The sequence below is a fragment of the Myotis davidii genome, unplaced genomic scaffold (genome assembly GCF_000327345.1).
Source record: "Myotis davidii unplaced genomic scaffold, ASM32734v1 scaffold1706, whole genome shotgun sequence".
Lineage (NCBI taxonomy): Eukaryota > Metazoa > Chordata > Mammalia > Chiroptera > Vespertilionidae > Myotis > Myotis davidii.
The window spans coordinates 126,773-149,131 of record NW_006297026.1 but is presented as its reverse complement, the minus strand read 5'-3'; the positions used below and the strand labels follow the sequence as shown (position 1 = coordinate 149,131).

The window sequence follows — 22,359 nt, the reverse complement described above, 5'->3', positions numbered from 1 at the left end:
TTGCCACGTAACTCTGAGCCTGGTTCGTCTAAAAATCTGGATAGAACTAGCATCTTTCATGAGTGTCAATTTACAAAAGTCTAATTAATTCCTCTTACTTGCTAACGACTTACTACTTTTGACTCCATAGACAAGCAGGGCTAAATACATTATGTCAGAATTCCCTAAGTGAATTATTGAGCCTGCAGCAACCTGGGCTGGAATGAAAAATCACCCCAGTATATTTAATCCAGAAATAATTAAAGGGCCAAAGAATTAATTAATGTGGATTTTAATTTGTTGAGGTCTAGAAAGAGGGAGCCTTTTGTTTGCTCCAGTGCCTTTTGTGTGTCCTCTTTGATTACAAGTGAGTATGCCTTTGGGGAAAGATATCTATTTCTATACTCTGTTCCTTGGAAACCTATGGGCAAGGAAGAAACAAAAAGGCCTCTAAACCTGCAAAGAATACCAAATAATTAGATTTGCAGTTCAGGTGATGAGCCACTGCCCTGCCCTGAGGAATTGATAGGAAGCGTAGAAGAAGAATTGGCAATACAAGGAGCAGATTATGATAAGAGAACAGGTGGTAGAGTTTGACAAGAGTTCTATGTCCCAAGAATCCTGAACAAAGAATTAGAAAGAGGTCCAAGGCAAATAGGGAGAAATTCTTCCTGCAGTTTTTGGCCACATCACTAGCTCCCAAAGGGATATTGATAGATATAACTGCTAATGTAGGGACAGGATCCAGGCAGATGAGCTGTGCTGGGGAAGGAAATCCCCAAGCCCATTGACACAAGATGACTCAATGGGAACATTCCTTGCTGCTGTCCAAGGAGCAGTTGGTTTGTGGAGCCATTGGTCTAAGGCCCATGCTCCCCAGTGTCAAGTTAGATCACCAGGAAGGCTGCACCCATTGAGCTTATCTGCCTACTCTAATATGGTTTCCTTAGCTGTTACTGGTAAATAAACATGGGTGAATTTGACAAGTGTGGAAATTATACTCCAGTCTACTTGACCTTTTAAAAAGTCTGTATAAGACACGGCCCCATGGAAAATGCTTTGTATTTCTCCCCCAAAAAGTCTTTGCTTAGACTTGGTACCAGGAATAATTTTGACTCCCTGACAGAATGATACCCTTCCTTTTTATCACAAGTTCAGAATGCTATTACCCAGTATGTTTCCCTTATGGCCTTGGCTGCTAGGAAATTCAGAGCTAGCTCTAGCACTCAATTTCACTTATCATGTAGTCCAAGATTTTGATAATGGATCTCCCTTTTAAAAATATTTTCATTGATCTGAATTTTTATCCAGGATCATGTTATAGATGGATTCAACTATCTTGAATGTGAGATAGTGGTGGGTAATAAATTACAAAAAAAAATTATGTGGCCTAGTCTGTGATGGTTTAACACCAACCTGCCTTCTCACTAGCCCATGATGTTGGCTCTGTACCTTGAGCTCCTTGGGATGAACTGTGTTTCTGTTAGTTGTAGCCCTCATTCCCCACTAGATTTGATGCTTTTACGTATATAAATCTTTAATTGTAATTTTTGTATTTCTAAGTATTAGAAAAAGTGACAGGGGGCATAGAGTAGCATGAACCTCCCTGGTTTTTTATTATCTCTGGAGCCAGTTGGATAAAATTACCAATAAGGAAATTTTCACTTAAATCAGAAACTTCTAGCATGGGGATTGGCTGAGTTGTGGCAATTACTGATTCTAGGATTGTTTTAGTTGGTGCTTTATTGGACTTTCAGTTTGTAGCCATCTCCTGACAGAATTAATTGCTCTATCTGCTAATTTTTTGAAAGGGAAAGTCTATTCCAGAACAGATATTAAGGAAACAAAACCGCTGTACTGTGCCCAGAAACAAACTGGAGGGGTCAGGCCCCTGGCCTGCAGACCTGTAGCTTGCTGCAGCTTGTGGTCTTGCATTGACTATGGATAACCTTTCTCTGGAACCATGGGCAGTTGGACAATGTACCTTGACAAGATATGACTGAAGTTTGACAATAGGGCAAGTAGGAAGTCAAGGACATGTGCCCTTAATTTAAAGAAAACTCCCATCCAGGCCTACAAGGGATGACTAGAGCAAGAACTCCTCAGGGAAATTCAAAGAAAGAAACAACAACAAAACTTGCTTAGAGTAGCAGGGTCACACTTTCCTTCTGGGGTTTCATCTCCTTTTGAGTTTCTGCAACTTAATGCTTCCCATAAGTCTTAGACAAGCTGAGAATATCGAAGGTGACTTTAGTAAACCATGCTCAAAAAAGAAGGAAAACCATAATTAGCATACAATAGACCAGGCCACAAAATTTATAATTTTAAGTATCCCAGGAGAAACATTGAACAGCTTTTAAAAGCACATTTCTTATGCTCCTAAGCAACAAAGATTGTTTGTATACCTTTTAGGAAGCTTTTTGGGTGCCTCTCCTCTCAATTCTGGTTTTTCCTTATTAGAATCTTCAGTTTTACTTTCAGGACAATCTGAAGAACTGGTCATGGCCAAGGTCTTGATGATTAGCTGACATTCTTGAGCCCCAATGAAGGTTCTACCCCTTTACAGCTTAAGTTATGTGCCTATATCACATAGAATAATTCTTTACAATTCACCACTGGGGTGTCCTCACTCATATGTCCCCCATTGAGAGGAATCTGGAAATGGTTGAATATTCATGGCATCCTTTCATAACATAGTCAAGACAGTCATTTTCTCACAAAGGTTGAGGGAAGGAATAGGGAAGGCTCTTTCCATAGTAGATTCTACTCCCGGCCAGCAATACGGACATTTTCCACAAGGATTTAGTTCTTTACTTCATTTAGACTTTTGCAGTAGTAAGCTTCATTTCTGCCTTTCATATTTTTATCACTGGCTATAGTTTTCTATATTTCCATTTCTCCATTTCCCATAACCCGAGAAATACCCCCAGACAATGAGATAATGCATTGTGATTTCAGTGTTTGCTACTGAGAAAAACGCATGGATATCCATTTTGTATAGGATTTTAAAAAGTTAATTAAGTAGGAAATTGATTGTTTGTGGATAGGGGGAACCAGAGGGCTGTCTTTTTCAAAGCATAGAATCCATCTTACAAAGAGGTAACAGAGGTAATATCATGAGTCTTAGGAAGCCCAGCCCTTCCCAAGTGTTCAAAATAAGTGGGTCTTGTCATATGACTGACTAAAATTCTAATTATTCCCGAGCCAAGATTTTCTTGAAGTTTTGAAGGCAAGGGAAGAACAATAAGGCCCGTTTCTGATTTTGCACATAATAGAGGAAGCAAACAACAGGAACAATAATGAAAAGCAGACCAATGGTTTCTTTGGGAGATTATAGCAACCATATTTGCATAAACTTTAGTACAGTTCCTTCATTTATTTAGACACTAAAACAGTTTCTTGTTTTATCTTTGTTGAAATAAATGAGGTCAGACTGGAAAAAATATACCCAAAGCCTATAATTATGGATTTGTTTGGTGCAAGATGCTTCCTTCAGCATATTTCAGGTCATCCTTTCCAGGAATTGATGAGAACGGGTTGTATATGATCAAGAGGTTTGTTTTCTATCAAATACTCTTGGCATTATAAAGGACAGCATGACTGATGAAAGACTACAACTAATCAGAAGTAACATGAGAAAGTAACTATGGGGAAAGTAACATGCAGTAGCTAGAAACCCAAGACACAAAACTGGCTTATAATCAGCAAATGAGTCTCTTATGATTGCAACACTCATGCCCCCAGATCCAGTGTCTCCTTTGGCTTGCAGGAGACCACTTTTTCCACTCTAGCTTATTCTTCTTAGCTTTCTTCCCAGGCTCTTCTCTTCTCATTCTATACACTCTTTGTGTAATCTCTTCTACTTTATAAAGTTCTCAACTACCACCAATATTCTAAAGATGCCTAAGTCTCTGGAGACCATTCCTCAACTGAGATATCTATACCCAGCTAAGTTGTGCATCCATTTTTCCAATTGTCAATGAAACATGTTGCTTGGGCATCCTAAAGGCACACAAAACTCAACATAACCACAAATGGAACCTGCCATTTCCTTCTACATACTCTCCCCTCACCAAAAAAAAAAAAAAAAAAAAAAGGAAGAAAAAAGAAAGATGTTGTCCACCATTTTTTTTGTTTGTTTTTATTACTAACTTTGCAAATGGAGGCACAATTTATTCCTGTTACCTTATCTTTGGTCCTATGCCTTCCTTCCTTGCTCTGTACTCTGTGGGAGCTCTGGCCCTGTTTGTTAGGTGCCTGCCAAGTTCTTTTATTAACTTAATGTTACATCCTTGTGTATATCCCTTCTCCTCTCCAGACTTTACTAACTCTAAGGACGCTTATAGCTCAGTAGTTCTATAACTCCTTCCTTTGAATGGGGCGGGGTATATTCAACAGAGAGCCTCAGTCTTTGGCTCAGCTAAGAGTCTTGGGTTAGACCAGTGATGGCAAACCTTTTGAGCTCGGCGTGTCAGCATTTTGAAAAACCCTAACTTAACTCTGGTGCTGTGTCACATATAGACATTTTTTGATATTTACAACCATAGTAAAACAAAGACTTATATTTTTGATATTTATTTTATATACTTAAATGCCATTTAACAAAGAAAAATCAACCAAAATAATGAGTTCACGTGTCATAGGTTTGCCATCACTGGGTTAGACTATACCGTTACTAAAAACTCATATTCATGAATATAAATATATTGTTATAAATTATACAAGGTATATAATTTTTTTAAAATCCTCACCCAAAGATGCCAAAGATGTGCGTACTGTTTTTTGTGGGTTTTTTTTTTAGAAAGAGAGAAATCAATGTGAGAGAGAAACATTGATCGGTTCCCTCCCATAAGCGCCCCTACTGAGATCGAACCTGCAACCTTTTGGGTGTACAGGACAACGCTCCAACCAACTGAGCCACCCAATCAGGGCCAAAGTCTAGCATTTAACAGTGATTAGTGGGTGAGATACAACAAGAAATGTTTTGCTCCCATGAACTGTAAGAATTTAATCTTTTATGAACACACACTGTAAAACAATTCTTAGTTTTCCAAATTTTAAGACAACAGAGCAAAGCCAACTATTGGGTTTAATTCAAAAAGGAAATTTAGAAGTGATATGTACATATCATGGAACAGATAGCATTTGCAGAGGAGACCCTACTTAGAAATAGCATGCACTTAAATAAATGTGTGATATCTAAATGAGTGAAGCTTGAGCAGTTTAAAAATGAAAACATTTTCAAGATTTAAGATAAAAGTGTAAAAACCTTTGGTGTAGAGACTCAGGGCTGTTAAGAGACCCATTGGAACATGGTTGAGAGAAAATTTCTGCTACTTCGGTAAGTATTTTCAACACCTTCTTGACATGGCCCTTATACTTGATTTCTAAGGAGCCAACTGGACTTGTAAATTTTCAATTCATTCATCCCCTTAGAAAAGCACCTAAGATGCCAAGTTCAGCAACAAGGATATATTTGAACACGCCTGGTTTTGGACACCAACATGTAGCTAGAGAATTGTGTCCAGATGCCCCAATGTTAAGTTCAGAGGCCTTCGTTAGGCAGGACCAACCTGCCTCAGTGACTCAACTTCTCTAAGTTACTCCAGCTCTGTCAAGGACAGAATAACCCCAGCTCTCCCTGAAGGGTGTCCTGGATCAGGGTGGGGGTCCCCACTGGGGAGATATATATATTTGTAGATAGGGGAGATATATATATATTTGTATATATATGTGTGTGTGTGTGTGTGTGTGTAATGTACAGCAGTTTGGACATTCTTGAAAATCCCATAAGAACATATTTTGTAGAAAGTAAATGGAAAGTGACTTCACCAGGGAAAAGGAAATGAATAAGTGATCAGTCCCCTGCCTCCACCGTGACTCCTAACGCCCTTGGTTCATATCATCCTGCAGTGCAATGTCAGTATCTCACTTCTAAGTAAGTGGTCTGACTTGTGTTGTTTCTCTGGGTTCTAATTCCTGCCACAGCAGTGGCCTCTTTGGCTTTTTCTTAAAAGGTTCACTGAGATTTTTCTGGCCTACTCTGGGGATTCCCTAATGTACCATGTTTACCAACTGGGCTCTAGTTGTGAATTTTTAATTATGCCAGAACATTTTCAGTAAATGGAATTTCAAGTTCAATTAATGCTGTCAGATCCAATTCTTTCTCACCTGTTATTGAGCTCCACTCTGTGGTGTTTGCAGTAATTGCCACTTCTGTAGGAAAGAGGAGCTTCTCTAGAGCAGGATGTCTGTCGGCAGCCCATTGCGTTCTCCTCTTTTCTGACTCAGGAGTAATATAGTGAGGGCACTTTATCAGGCAGATTCTCATTACATTGTCTGGAAAGCAGGGACTATGGATAGATAGGGCTCATTGTTATCTTTGTTGCCACTGAGTATGGCTGTCTCACGCTTCTTTTGAGGCAGCAGTTCTCAAAGTGTGCTCCATAGTCCAGCAGCATTGATGTCCCTGCGAACTTGTTAGAAGTGTAAACACTCAGGCCCTATCCTAGACCTGTTGAAACAGAAACTCTGCCCACCTTCTGCATTTTTAAGTTCTCTAGGTGGTTGCAACATATGATTAAGTCTATGAGCCACTGTTGGGAGAAAAGTGTTTCAAACTAAGGATGGGAATAATTTCATTCTATTTTGTGAAAATACTCATAACCTGGATTTTATATTCTGACTTTTTAATGGGAACTCACACTCATAATTTTTATTAGTAACTCAGCTTTACTTCTTCAGTTCCTGATTTCCCCAAGCATAGCCGGCCACTCCAGTTTATTTCTCTAGCACTTTCTCACACTGGCTTTATCCCATTTGTCACATTGTCTTGTGTATCTGCTAACATACTCACCTCCTCCACTAGTCTTTGGGTCACTTGAGGGCAGGAACCTTGTCACACTTATCATGATGTTCCCAAGGCCCCAAACAATGTAAAGCATTTTTGCATGAATACATTGTTCAACATTTTATAATTTTCAAAACTACACTATGGTCCTAAGACATAGGACGGGCAGATGCGGAAACTGAAACCTAGAGAAGTTAAGTGATTCAGTGGCTAGGTTACAGACCCAGGGCTAAATAAAGGCCAAAGCTTGCCTCACTTTGGGAAAGGTAATGGCCTTACAGTAGTTCCTTAACCACTGCCCTCATGAACTCAGGTCAACTCAGGAAGCCTAGGATACTTTGGCTTTCCAAGGGCAAAGTCCTTGATTTGCTCCCAGACAGGCTGTCCCTACCCCCAACTGTGGTGACATTCTTGTTCCACCCCGCATGCTAAGAGAAGGTGGCTGAGGGTGCCAGTTAATGAGGAACAGTGAAAAGACTGAGAACAGGAAACGGGAAGGGCATCATGCAGAAAAATAGGAGTGGAATTTAGTACCATTAAAGGTATAGTCCCTGATATATGCTTAGTCCTTGGAAAAGGAGAGCAAAACAGAAAAGATGTGAGCTACAAGTGAAGCCAAAGTTTACAGCTCAGTTTTGTTCATCTACCAGACTGCCCACCTTACACCATGATGACAGCAGCATTGAGTACACATTGTGAGGTGTTTTTGTCATGGGAATGGGTTGACAATGATTGCCACCCACCTCACCTCTTGGCACCCACCTCACCTTGACATCTGTAAGTAGTCTGGCTGGACTAGGAGAATGGGGAAAAGTAGGCTATGGGCATGGGATGAAGAAAGTGACTGGCCCACACAAGGATAAGGCCTGTGATTTCCCTCATTAATCTTACCATTGGACTCTACAAACTAACTTAACTGGGTCAGGCTCTTTTACTTGGACTCCTGGGGTATAAGCCTTTGTAAATCCTCATAAACTGGGATGGAAGAAAGCATATTCTGGCATATGCTGTCCCAAGCCTGAAATATCTACTCCGTTATTCACAATGAGGCTATCCCATCAGGCCTCATTATTTATCTTACTTTGACTGTCACTTTGGAGCAATGACTGTACATCTGACCCTGTCTTTCTTCTTGAGCTGCAGTGCTATCTTTCTAATTGCCTGCTGGACACTGTCCATCAACACCCTAACTCAATATGTTTGAAACCAATTCTGTCATCTTCTGTAGTCCAGATTCCCCTCCCAGCTAATCTGTCTCTTTCATTGGCACCTCTGTTTTCACAGTCATAGTGCTTCCAGACCTTCTCAGCAGCTTTCATTAGGCTTTATTCTCGTCCTCCACATGTAGTCAATTCAGAAGTTCAGTTATTTCCTACTAGAAGCCCGGCGCACTGATGGGGGTGGGGGGTGAGGATGTCCCTCAGCCTGGCCTGTGCCCTCTTGCAGTCCTGGACCCCTCAGGGGATGTCTGCCTGCTGGCTTTTGGCTGGATGGCCTTCTGCTGCTGCATAGCCTGCTGGTTGAGCTTCAGCAGCTGCTGCATGTGCACAGGCTGGGCCACCACGGTCTGTCTTGCAAACACCATCAATTAGTGAATCAAGCATGAAGGCAGGCTCACCCTGAGTTCCCTGTGCTTCCCTGAGTCACTGAGTTGTTTAGATCAACTGCCTTCTACAGAGAATGGCACTGGAATCGGGCCTAAGTCGGCAGTCGGACATCCCTCTCGCAGTCTGAGACTCCTCAGGGGGATGTACCAGTATGCCAAATGGCAGGTGGCCAGGGAGGAGCCCGAATCGAGGCTATGCCTGCTGCCCGCTGCTCAGTAGTGCTGCTGTGGAGTTGGGAGAGGCTGTTTCCGTGGCAGCTACACTCGCCAGCCATGAGCCCGGCTTCTGGTCGAGCGGCGCTCCCCCTGTGAGAGCGCACTAACCATCAGGGAGCAGCTCCTGTGTTGAGTGTCTGCCTCCTGGTGGTCAGTGCATATCATAGTGACTGGTTGTTCCGCCTTAATGGCTGCTTAGGCTTTTATATATATAGATTGATATGATTTCCTTCTTTCCACCTCTATAACAACCATTCCGGTCCATGCTCTCAACATATTTCATGTCTTAATCACCCCAAACTATGTAATACCAAAACTATGACTTTCTGCTCTTCAATCCCCTGTCTGATAGAGAAGCCCAGAGCTAGATGTGAATGCAATAGTTGTAACATACAATTCCAGTGAGCTCTGATAATCTGTAACCTAGGGTCCAAACTCTTGGTAAAGATGTAAGTGAACAGCCAGCATACACGAGAAAAAGTATAATTTAGGAACTGATTCATTTTCGTTCTTGATCCCAGTGAGGCATTCAGGGATGTGCTTGCCTTCCCTGGGCAGAAACAGCATGTGTCAAGAGGTGAAGAGAAAAAAATAGCAACAATAATCAATAAGCTTATTGCTCCAGTCCCTGATGCCTCTGTGGTGAGTTGTTAGAGTGAAAAGTTAATGGATGGAAGGGGAGAGGGCAAGTTAATGCAAGTGTCCCAGCTGCATTTTCCAAGAGCTCTGCGATCACAAAGTAATCCTGAGCTTATGTGTGAATGGTTTACCTGATCAGTTTAATGTACTCAGCTTTACAGATGAGAATGCTAATACAGAAAAAAAAATTGTATGCCTTGCTGGCAGTCAGCATAAGAACTCAAGATTCCTGAATAAATGCTTTGATCATAGGAGGTTGCTTCTGAGAGATCAGTTACACTGGACTTCAGAGCAATAAAGATGAGCTTTTCTCTTCTCTTAAAAACCTCAGTCATTATTCACAGTTAAGCAAAGGGAAAGTAGGGGAGGAAGCTAAATAAAAGCACAGCTTAATGAACTGAACATTCTTTGCTTGGTGATGAACAGAAATAAACATAATGGGTACAGGACACTTAAAGGGGCATGGATTCTAACTTAGACACTTAGGGTAGAAGAAAATGAAAAAGTTTGGAGCAAAGAAAGAGAACCACTCAGGACATAACCTCACTTGATAGAAAAATGAAATAAAGAAGTCTCATCAGCTCTAATTAAAGGAAATCAATATTTGAAGAGCTGTCTTGCTCAATGATAGCACCAGGGCAAAACATACTTCGAAATGTGAGCCCGTTAGAACATAGAAAAGCAGGATTTTTTTTTGGGGGGGGAGACACCAATTATTATTTAAAAAACCTCTCAAGAGATGACCACTGGTAGATTTGTTGTAGAAGCACCTGTTTAGGGAAACAAATTAAATGAGCTTCTATCTCTGGTAGGGTTTTTGTATTTTAAGTGCATTTTCTCATCCTGGCAGCTTTATGGAGTTGAGGGTTATCTCTGGGGAGTACAGAGAAGCTACCATTTCCCCAGAGACACTTGAAATAACCTCTTAACAATAGCTTGGGTTTCATCTTAGTTATCACTTACAAGAACACACACTGGAAAACATCAAGATTGTTGTTATTCAGAGACACTAGCCAACTATCCGAGAAAGCTTGCTTGAGAATCCTTTCTAAGCTCCCTGTCTTTGTGATCCACATGTTGATCAATCATCAGTAACTAGAATCCAGTCCTCCCAGACCATTCTTCTTCAGGGGTGGAAAACAGGTGACGTGTGTCATCACTTCCTTCTCTCACACATGCCAGACATTGATAATCAGTCATAGCATTCCTTTTCCACTGAACCCAAATGCAGCTTTTTTGATTGTCTGTTCAAATATTTTGGGCACCCTCATACGAGCTATTTGGCAAGAAAGATAAACAAATATAAACAACGCTGCAAGCATCACATGCTAAGTGCCAAATAAAAGATTTGTAGACAATAGGTCTTATAGGCCAACTCTCTCTTCTGAAATACAATTTCAACTTCCTAGGAACCTGAAAGTTAATTTTTTAAATGTCAGTACTATTATAGTTAGAGCAACACAACTATTTTTTCATGGGTTTGAGATAAATTAATTCCAAAAAGAGCTTATGAAGTACTACAGAAAATGCAGAAGTTTCTGTATGCCCCCCATCAAGAAAGTGAGTGGTGTGTGTTTGAAATCACTAGGTTCTTCTCCCTTAAGTACCTCTCTGACGTAAGAGAAAAATCTAGATTGGAGTGGATGTGATTGCCATTTTGGGTTAAGCACACTGAATACCATTTCAGCATCAAATTATTCAATCAGAAACACTTTGAAACTGCTGAAGTGTTAGGTTAGTCACAGATTTCCCACCTGAATACAATGTGCAGAATACTACAGATTTCTCCCCAATTTTCTGGTGTTTGTTGGGCCTGTGAAAAAGAGCTCACTTCATAGATGGCGGCAGACAGCTGAGCCAGGCAAACAGGAGTGCTGGTACTCATTAACTTTTCCTATGAGGACCTCACCTGGAATTGTTTTCCTAGGCCTTTGATGAGGCAGAGTTGTGAGGGAGGGAGGAAAGAATCTTAACCTTAGAAGAGGATAGCTATTCAGGAGCAATGGAAGAAGCCTGGAGCCATGCCCTCGGGGATTTCAGGCCACAGCCTTTCAGATCACAACCCAAAGAGGAGATGAAAGTAAAGAGGGCTGACAAGTGCTCTAGAGACAGACAAAGTGATGACAACTGGGGTAGGTCTGTTTCAGGTGAGTGAAAACTAGCTCTAATTCAAGGCAGCCCCCACTTACCCACCTCATATACTCCAAATTACTACCCATAGACCCTAAAAGCAGGCAGGGCTTAGAAGTCCCTGGGATTGCCGGGTGTTTTAGTGGCCAGGGTCCTTGGTAGCACATTAATGTTTGGGTCCTCGACCATTGTTTTTCTAAGGCTCCCAGAGAGTCTGAAGCTGCAGGGTTATCTCCTACTCTTCATGGGGCACTTCTGGAAAACTCAAGGTCCTTCTCTCTCATGCTATCAGAATTATGGCATCTTGTCCATACTTACTTAGGCAGCCTGGAATGATGATTCTTTTTCCTCAAACCTTTCTATATAACAGGTATGTTGTCTACAAAGTTCAACTCCACACCTGTTACAAATTCTGCTTGGCCCCTCCCTCAGTTTCACATATATTTTGCCCCTGTGAATGGATCTGCTATTTGCACAGTAGAAACATTTTGAGTTATTTGATTTTGTTCACCCTCACTCTTGGTGCCATACCTTCCGTGTGTGATTTTTCTGAGTTTTCGTCTTCATTCCCTTCAGATCAGCACTTGCAGGATTTGCCAGTAGGTCATTGGGGTCCTTATTTGGATCTTTGAAGGACTACCCGCCCCCCTCCAGAGCAGCAGTTAACAATAGTAAGGCTGCCACTGACAGCTGACAGGTTTCCCTAGTGTCCTGTTGTGCCCTGCATTGAGCTTAAACAGGATCACTTGTCATGCAGATTATAAAGGACCCTTGCGCCCAAGGCCCAGACATGGGAATTTAGCAGTGGGAATGAGAGTTCTTTAATTCAAAAGAATGTCGATGCCCGAACTTAGTGACTCTGGGGAGTCCTAGATGACCACCTACTCTGAAGCTAGTAGCGGGCAAAATCAAAAGACCAAACCCCTTGTTTTAGAATGCTTCCAGTAAAGTTTCCCACCACCTTAAGTTCTACTGAGGGGCTAGAAGGAGAAGGCTCAGTGGCCAGTGGCCAGGGCATGGAAATGAGGAAACTGAAACTTGCTCACATTTGGAACATATAGCATAGTGTGTCCTTTGCATTAGACTGCATTGACCTTCTCAAAGATATGGTTTTGAATTCTTCTGAGTTACAAGTCTTTTATCCACTTATTCAATGTTATCCCTTAGTTTCTGAGCTTGGTTCTGAAGGAGCAGGAGAGCTGGGATGGTGCCAGGTACAGTTAAAGAGTTCTTTGCCTGGAAGTCATAATGGATGGGCAGGGACAGCACAGTGTGAGTTCGGTAATCTCCACTCAGAATGTAGCCACATTCTTCTCAGGGAAGTGCAGAATCCCGGCATTTTGTCTCAGTGGACTTCTCACGCCTCCTTTGTGATAGAAGGTATGTCCACTTTCTCGAGAGTCACCCACCGCAGCACAAGTATCGAAGCTCACCTTGCTGTCTCCTACTTCAAAGCACTGCTTTTGGGACCTCCTGCACACTGAATCCTACCTGCTGGGGCTCTTGCTACCTGCCTGATTAGCTCTTGTCTGTTCCCACACACATCTATATTGCCTTTGCAATCACTAGGAACCCATGATTATCTCTTGTCCAATCACATCCATGTACACTTAAAGCTGAGTGGTGCAGGGCAGAATATCTTTTGTGAGTCCCACCCCACATATAAAGACAGCGACTTGCAGGAACCTAGTTCTGAGGTACTTAAAAGAGTCATAAACATCTGGTAAGCTCTTTAGCATTCTCTGAGACAATATTCTATGCCCTTGGATGGTTCTATTATACTCACTGAAAGCTAATATGTGCATTTTTCTTTTTCTCTACACTTTTCATAAAAGGTTATGCTGACGTAGACCTTACTAACAAAAGAAATCTTTCCGATGAAATCATGATAAATAATTCCACACATCATCAAGTGGCGAGAAAGGCTTTGAATTGGTTTCCATGGAAATCTGAAGATGAAATAAAGCAATAATTTCAAGGCAGAGCAGCTGAATTGAAGATAATGATAAAAATAGTTTGATAAAGGAAATAGAATAAAGTAATCAAGAAGACTCCACTCAATTATTCCTTTTTGTTTACTTTCAAGTGATTAATTTGTCTGCATTTATTAACTAGATGAGATTAAGCAGACCATCCTAGTGATTTATTTTGTAATTGTTTCCAGGGTTTGACATAAGCTGTGGAATTATTGAAGGTGGAGATTTAAATTTAATTACTCATGAAGCAGGTGATGCTTCTCCTAAAAGAATAACTGAATTCATGGCCTCCCTGTGTAACATTATGAATGAAAATTATTAATTCATCTGATATTATCTCCCAAAGACTTTTAGAAGTCAATTGGCATCCCTATACTTCACTAAAAGTCAGCAGCTTCAGAACTGAACTTGTAATACAGAGGATCCAGACTGAAAAGAGAGGATTTCATGTTTAAGACTAATATTGCTAGAGCCTCCCTTGGAGCCCGGGCTGTGGTGCCATCATTAATGGAATCCACTAGCTCAAGCTTTCAATGCCAAAATGAGAGCTTTCTTTGAACTTGAACAATGGTTCCCATTCTCTTTACCTTTGGATGACATAATTCAATAAGATCATGCTTTATTTTGAGAAGAAAGAGAGATTAAGAAAAAAGAGAGGTAAGAGAGAAAGAGAGAGGTCTTGAGAATCTTTAATTGAAATGACTAATTGCTTTGTGTCTCTGTGTTCATTGTTGTATATATTTTCTATTCTTTCTGTGGGTATAGTAAGGATAGACGGGGTTCTCCAAACACTAATCCAGATGCCAACTCTCCATCATCTAAAAAGGCGCGGAACACATCTAAGAGTGGGAAGTAAGTGAAAAATGCCCTGTGCAACTAACATAGATATCACAAAGCTGTGTGCTGTCCTCATTTTGTCATTCATTCCTATTCATTCAAAAGAGATTTGCGGAATGACTCCTGTGTGCCTCTCACTGGACAATTTAAATGAGTGAGGCAAGGGTAAGGAATATTGGGTGTGGGAAGGATAAAAGAAAGAGAAGGAGAGAGAGGGGAAAGTTAAGAGATGGCTTTGGAAAGATAGCTTTGAGGGCTGACTACAAAGGGCAAGGACTTACAGCAATGGAAGATTTGGACTATGAGTTTAAAAAATTAAGGAAAACAGCACTTATCAATCATTTTATGATTTTCAAAATCTATGAAAATTTGTCTTTGATCAATACATGGAGATAGAGGATTGATTTAAAAGAATCTGAAAGCCATTCCATAAATGTCCTGGTTTAAATACATGTGCATGTACATTGTAACCATATCACTGATTTACATAGTATATATATTCTTGTAACTAGCATGTACCATGTTCTACCTGAAACTGTCTTTTTGGTATCACCAAAACTTGTATTGGCTGAATATTTGCGATGTTGGATTTACTGCTTTGGGCTAATTCCAGAAAACAACATTGGCTGATGTCTCTCTCTCTTTGGATTTAGCAGAGCACGGCAATCTGAAATGGTGTGATCCCCTGCAGATGCAATATCTCCAATTAGGCACTTCCCTCTCAAAGTGGCCATAGTCCTTTGGTGAATGTCTTGGGTTCTCTGTAAGCTGTCTCTCTCTAGGGTGTGGGACATTGGGACATTGTGATAGGTAGAAATACAGCTCAGAACAAGCACCCAGGCCACATCTAGGAGAAGATGAAAGATGCCTTCATCATGCTAAAAGCCCTAATCTAGCAATAAGATATGTCACTACAAGAGCATGGCTTTGCAACAGAAGGTGAATTTGTAATGGTCATATTTTTTTATATATTCAGCCTTGGACCATAAATGCTGCGCTTTTAATGTGATCTTATATTCAATTCCCAAAGTGAAAGGTATATTGGTTGCCTTCCCCCCCCCCTCTTTTTCTCTTCCTGAGTACCATTTTAGGTTTGCATATGAAGTTGAATGTGGGCTATCCTGGAGAATATAAAAAGCAGTGGTGAAGACAAAAGACTACATCTTTGAGATCAGTTAGAAGTCATTTCAGTTATTTGTCACTGAGCACCACAATCAAAATGCTGTCTAAATTATGGTGTACACATTCCCAATCAGCTGAATGTTTCCGCATTAGTCCCAATGCATCGCCAGCGTGCACTCTCAGTTAATAGAGACGGCATTGGAGAATCAGTTTTAACAACCCCATGCTTGCAGAAATGACAGGCCCTGTCCAGGTACCTTGTACGCAAACGCCACACTGTCAAGGCAGGATGCAATCTCCTATTTATTAGACCCTGATGTATAATTATGATGGCTGTTGCATTTTGAACAGGGCATTGTTTTGTTTCTTTTGGCTTTGCAGGAACCTAACCTCATACTTTTTGAGTGCAGAATCTCAGTGTGAGCCACAAAAGAAACAGTTGGTAGCATTTGAGTTAAGATGACATAGAGAATGCATACCTAATGCCATATCCAGGTTGGTAACAGTGGGAGGCCAGCATAAATGCATTCTTAAGTAGATAAACACAATCTTATATTGCACTTGCTGCATTTGGACATATCCCAAGCTTATGCCAGGGTGAGGGCCTCCCTCTTCACACATTTAGAGCTAGGTGTCTCTTATTTGCCATGTATATAACTCTCAGATTGTTAGTTCCTTTTAATTCTTCATTATTGTTCTTGATATTGATGTAAAATAAAAAGTTTTCCAATATCCTCTTCATGGGTATGTATGCAAGCTACCCTTTTTTTTTTACTTATCTCCCATCAGTTTTCAGGGGTTAAAAAAATTCTGTCTCTGCACATTTTCTCCTTCCAAGGATATTTTTGACAACAGGAGCAGTACTGATCGTCCATGAATATGGGGAAACTATTGGGAGGGGCATTATTCACACTTTCTAGAACAGTGTCTAGCAGTGGGTATGCACGTCTTTTATAGTTCAGAGTGGTTATTTCCTATATATTTTTTGTTTGTTTGTTTGGGAGTGCAAGGTGGTGATGGATGGAGACAGGTAGATTTCTATACCCCAGGACATATTCCCGTGGTGTATTTTCACACTAGTCAGCATTGAGGTTGCTGCTCAGCTGGGTTTTCTTGTGTTATTTGACTTAATGACAGTGGGGTATGGAGCAGACTTTAAGAGTTTATGTTATTCTGAGGCAAGATAAAAGCTGGGAGATAAAGTGTTCTCTTCTTCTCTGAAAAGAAATTGGGTCTCCTGTTTTTCAAAGAAAAAAAATGCAAAAGTCAAAATGCCTCAAATATACATCATGGCTAAAAATAATATCTAATATGTGTTGAGGGAATGCTGTGGGTCAACCTCTTGATACATTTTGTCTCATAAATCCCAACTCACCAAAAGCTCATGAAATAGGCACCATTATTATTTCTATTGTACGTATGAGGAAATTGGAACTTAGAGAAGATGTTGTGTGCATACATGGGGTCTCCAAATGAAAACTTTGGGGAAAACCCTATTTTAACATTAATATTTATAATAATAATATCTATACAATATTGAGCTTTTATTTTGTGCCTTTGTGCTAGACCCTGGGACAAAAATAGAGAAAAACAAGATATAATAAGTGCTTTTAAGGAGCTCACAGTCTTATTAGAGGAGAGACAGAGGATGGTGATGAGATGTTTACAATGAAGCAATCATGAGGTGCTTATGTTAGAGCCAATGTCAGGGTTGAGGTGGGGAAGACATCATGTGGGACAATCAATGAAGGCTTCTGAGAAATGACCCCTAAACCCTCTAATTATCTCCACTTACCACGTAGCAAGTTTAGGTCAGAAGTGGTAAATGCAAATTAGTCACTAAGGTGGGCAGAATCTTCAGATGTTGATAAGAACAAGTTGGAGTTGTGGATTAGGTCAGAGTTAAAACTGAATGGCCAATTATGCCTTTTTTCTGACTTGAATCTATTTGGGGCAACTGACATGCAGTGTAGCATGCTGAGTAGCTTAAGAAACCTACAGCTTGAAAGTTATGTCAGTTCTGCTTGCTGTTTCATTACCTGGACCAGAAACTGGATAATCAACTCTCTATTTTGGGGAGGAACAGATGGAAGGGGATGTGTCTGAGTGGCAGAGCCAGACTACCCTGGAAATGACTTTGAGGGACGTACACCCAATTTCTTCTCTGCCAACAGTGAACCAAATTGACAGAACAGAAAAAAAGAAAAGAAAAACAAACAAACAAACACCAATCAGTGCAGAACCATACCTCTGAGAACAGGAAGCATAGGTTTTGCCAAGGTTGACCTATGACCAACCAGGCCAGGTCACCGCATTTAACCTCACATTTGGTTCTCTTTGGTAATGTGATTCTCTTATTCTGCCCAACATCAGGCTACAGACAATCCACTGGCTGCTCCACTGGTTGTTCCCAGCAAGCACTTAACCTGTGAAGACTGATCATACTTGGTAGCCACAAGAACCATTACAAATTTTCATTTTGTATCAAAATGTACTTTACACGAGACCAACTCTCTTGCTGAAAGATAAGGATATGAAGACTTAAGAAGGGTCGGTCACTTCCCACAGTCACATACCTAGTTAGTCACACAGGTCTGCCCAGAATTCCGATCTTCTCATACTTGTCCCATGCTCTTTCTACAATATATGCCACTGTTCTTCTCCCAGATAGCAAGATACTTCAACTAACCATGCCAAAGGAGGCTTGGAGCCTTGTCTCAGGATGTCTGGCTGAGTGCACTGCCCTCCATATACCATGATACCTGTGTGGGTTGGTTCTGTTAGCCACTGTAAAAATGGAGACTTTGGGGGAGAAACTCGAATCATTATACTTTAAAAAAATGCATCAGTAATAATGACAAAAGGAAATAGTATGCACTTTTTAGATGCTTTACTTTTCTCTAAAATACCATCATTTTAGTTGTGTTTGGACAGTCAGTTTTTCTCAACATTTTTGTTGAGTGATCTCAAGCCTTTAACACACCACTTCATTCAGGAAACAATAAAGAGAACTTGTGGATCACTACAGCTAGCCTCCCTCAAATCAGCCAACCAGTGTTGAGGTGGGGTGTGTGTGTGTGTGTAAACTGATTCACAGGCATCAATTTAAACGTTAGATTGCAGGCAGTTGCTGCTGTTGATGTAAATCAATCACTCCTCTCAGCTTGAAATCTTTTTTTTCACATAGACTCAGGCTATGGAATGACAAAGACCTAGTTCAGTTTTCAAATACTAGTGAATGCCATGAATATTACAGGTCTAGACAGACCACCCAAGCAAAGTGCCTCGTAAATGATACCATAAATGTTGAACTAAATACCATAAGTGCTGGCTAAATGAATCAGGCTAGAAAGAGAGAAAGATGCTGAAATAGAGAAAAAGCAGTACCAAAGGGAAATATAAGATAACCAACTCAAACCTTGCTCACTTCACAGATCTAGCCAGAGCCTACCCTGGTAGCAGATGCCACAGGAAGACTGACTCTAACTTGGCTCTGCTAAAATTGTCTCATAACAAACAGACCTGTTTATCTATTCAGCAGCCTCTAGATCAGCGGTTCTCAACCTGTGGGTCGCGACCCCTTTGGCCCCTTTCACAGGGTTCGCCTAAGACCATCCTGCATATCAGATATTTACATTATGATTCATAACAGTAGCAACATTACAGTTATGAAGTAGCAACGAAAATAATTTTATGGTTGGGTCCCAACATGAGGAACTGTATTTAAAGGGCCAGAAGGTTGAGAACCACTGCTCTAGATGAAAATAGAAGCATATACCTTCATAAATAAACACACCAACACTCTTTTGGTTTTGGTTGGCAGGAGCCAAAAAAAACTTTCCTGCTTTAGTAAAGATGAGGTGAGGTCTTGTTTCTTTTGTATGAACTCAGAGTGGTACAGTTTTATGTTCAGATTTAGCTGCTTATATGTACATCACCAGAGTCAAGTCCTGCATACTATGATCTCATGATTATGTCGTTTCCTCTCACTGAGAGCATTGTATTACTTCTCAGACAGCAGGCTGTGACTACCACTGAAATACCTAGTTTTGCCTCTGTGTATGAAACTCTGTGTGTGTGTGTGTGTGTGCGCGCGCGCGCGCGTGCTTTCACTTCAAAATGTATGTTGTATGAACATAGTAATCAATGGCTAAGTAAGTATTGAACTTTTCAAATAACTACTGTAATTTTATGTGATGATGATGTCAATAGTACCTTATTTTACCTATTAGATTAAGTCTAATATCACAGAGGCTTGTGACAAACCAAAGCATTAAGCTGATATCTGTCCATCTCCATGCCTTCCTCCTTTTTTTTTTCACTCCCCCTTTGTTCCCTCCTGCAATTGCTTCCTTATAGAAAAAGACAAATGACAAAATTATAAACTGATGTCAGAATGTATTCCTAGCCCAGCCGGCATGGCTCAGTGGTTGAGCGTCCACCTATGAACCAGGAGGTCATGGTTCGATTCCCGGTCAAGGCACATGCCTGGGTTGTGAGTTCGATCCCCAGTGTGGGGCATGCAGGAGGCAGTCTGTCAATGATTCTCATCATTGATGTTTCTATTTCCCTCTCCCTCCCTCTCTGAAATATATATAATTAAAGAATGTATTCCTAAACACAGCTTTCATTATATTGTGCCTGAGAGTCAGTTCATTTATAGCCTAATTGCCTTTTTCTTCAATATTCCCTATCCAGGGTCATGAGAGAAGCTTTGGTCATAGCAAAAAATTAGATTATCCCAGAAATTATATTTGTTAAGAAGGCAGGAACGTAGCCTATGACATTTGAAAATTACTTTTACTAACAAAGGTAAATAACACATAGGCTTGGAATACTTTGAAGTTTAACCTCCTGCTTATCAGCTGTTCAAAGACCTCTTTAAATAAAATGACATCAGCTTTGGAGCCAGATAGACCTGGATTTGAATCCTGGCTCTACCGCTGATTAAATTTGTACATACCTCATTGGGCTATTATGAGGATAAATGTCACAATCCAAGTAAGTCTCTCCTAGCACCTGGCACATGGCAAGTGCTTAATAAATATCAACTAGTGATTATGCTTGCTTCAGCTGTCAACATATTGCAACTGAGGACAGTATGACCTGACCAAATGAGAACTCTGGTTGGCACAGCTTGCCTGGTTATCTGCTTTGCCAACTCCAGAAATGGGGAAGCAGAAGCCCCATTACCACTGGAACTACATCAGTAATGCCCAGAGATTGGCTAAGACAAGAAATTAGTGGAAGATTAAGAAGTAAAGAGTACAGCCATGGAAACGTTTCCTAGGGGGTTCACATGCATCTCAGTGATAGTTAGGATAGAGTATACTTACGAACATAATAAATGCCCTCCAAATATCTGACTGTCTATGCTGGTCATGGCTCTATAGCAGTGGTTCTCAACCTTCTGGCCCTTTAAATACAGTTCCTCATGTTGTGACCTAACCATAAAATTGTTTTCGTTGCTACTTCATAACTGTTATGTTGCTACTGTTATGAATCGTAATGTAAATATCTGATATGAGGGATGGTCTTAGGCGACCCCTGTGAAAGGGTCGTTCGACTGCCAAAAGGGTCACAACCCACAGGTTGAGAACCGCTGCTCTATAGTTTAGTCAGAAAGAATGTTCTGCTAATGGAGCAGTGGAAAGCAGGAGCTATTTTTCTCCCTTGTCACCTGCCATACAAAATCATTCAATTAACCTGCTGCTCTCTAGAACAGTGGTCCTCAGAATCATGTCCAGTTCTCAGGTGCTGGCTGGAATTCCCCTTCTCTCGCTCCCACTTGAGAAAGGCTAGGAATGCAAGGAAGAGCAATGTTAAACAGAACTCCATTTTCCTCCAAGTAATAAATCTCTGCCTTTCTTTATATCTGTCTCCTTTTCTTTCCCCCTCTCCTCCCTACCTTTCCTTCCTCCTTACTCCATCTGTCTGTCCATCCATTCATCTATTAATAAAGAATTATCTGTACATTCAGCACAATATTTTTAGTTTTCAGCCTAGCTCAGGGGTCCTCAAACTACGGCCCGTGGGCCACATGCAAATACAAATATTGTATTTGTTCCCATTTTGTTTTTTTACTTCAAAATAAGATATGTGCAGTGTGCATAGGAATTTGTTCATAGTTTTTTTTAAACCATAGTCCAGCCCTCCAACGGTCTGAGGGACAGTGAACTGGCCCCCTGTTTAAAAAGTTTGAGGACCCCTGGCCTAACTCTTTCTGAGCTGAGGGGATTACAGAGGCTCAATAAATGACTAAATGCCTCTGGGCCAAATCTGTGTTTTTATCAATCCAACAGTGAATAAAACTCTGGAATGTAGAAGCATTCAAATGTAGAACAGATGTTTTTAATTTGATGAAATTCAGTTTATCATTTTTTCTGTTATGCTTTTGGTATATCTAAGAAATATTTCCCAACCCAAAGTTGCAAAGGTTTTACCTACATCTTCTAGATGTTCTATAGTTTTAGGTTTTATATTTAGAGCAACTAGTCAATTTGAGTTAACTTTTGTATATGGTACAAAGTAGAAAACCAGGTTTTGTTGTGTTTTACTTATAGATATTCAGTTGTTCCAGTACCGTCTCTTGAGGAGAATATCATTTCTCCATTGAACTACCTTGGCACCTTTGTTGAAAATCAGTTACACACACACACACACACACACACACACACACACACACACACGGTTTCCAAAAAAATTTATACGCACTTTAACAGCTGATAACTCAATTTTGAAAATGAAATGTATTTTAATAAACACTGCCTTTATAATTATTCAGAGTGTGTGTATACATATTTTGGGACACCCTGTGTATTTAGGAGTTCCCTAAGCAGTGCCAGGGAACTATAAACATGGCCTAGCTCAATACTGCCTTCCAACTCCCTGGGCTGGGCTGAGCTGGGTGGGGGTCAGGGCTCAGGAGGATGCCAGCTGGGGCTAGGCAGGGTCTGACCAGGAGTATGTGGTCAAGTGGATTCTGAAAACCTGGCCTGGGGGGC

At 40.7% G+C, this 22,359-nt stretch overlaps 1 protein-coding gene across 1 annotated transcript in view; it reads left to right on the top strand.

The window, feature by feature from the left end:
- Positions 1–22,359, top strand: part of HS6ST2 (heparan sulfate 6-O-sulfotransferase 2) — a 312,930-nt gene that overhangs the window by 247,290 nt on the left and 43,281 nt on the right. Inside the window, exon 5 of the mRNA XM_006772723.2 lies at positions 14,162–14,248. Within this exon, the coding sequence (XP_006772786.1) occupies positions 14,162–14,248 (87 nt within the window). The remainder of the gene's footprint in view (positions 1–14,161; positions 14,249–22,359) is intronic.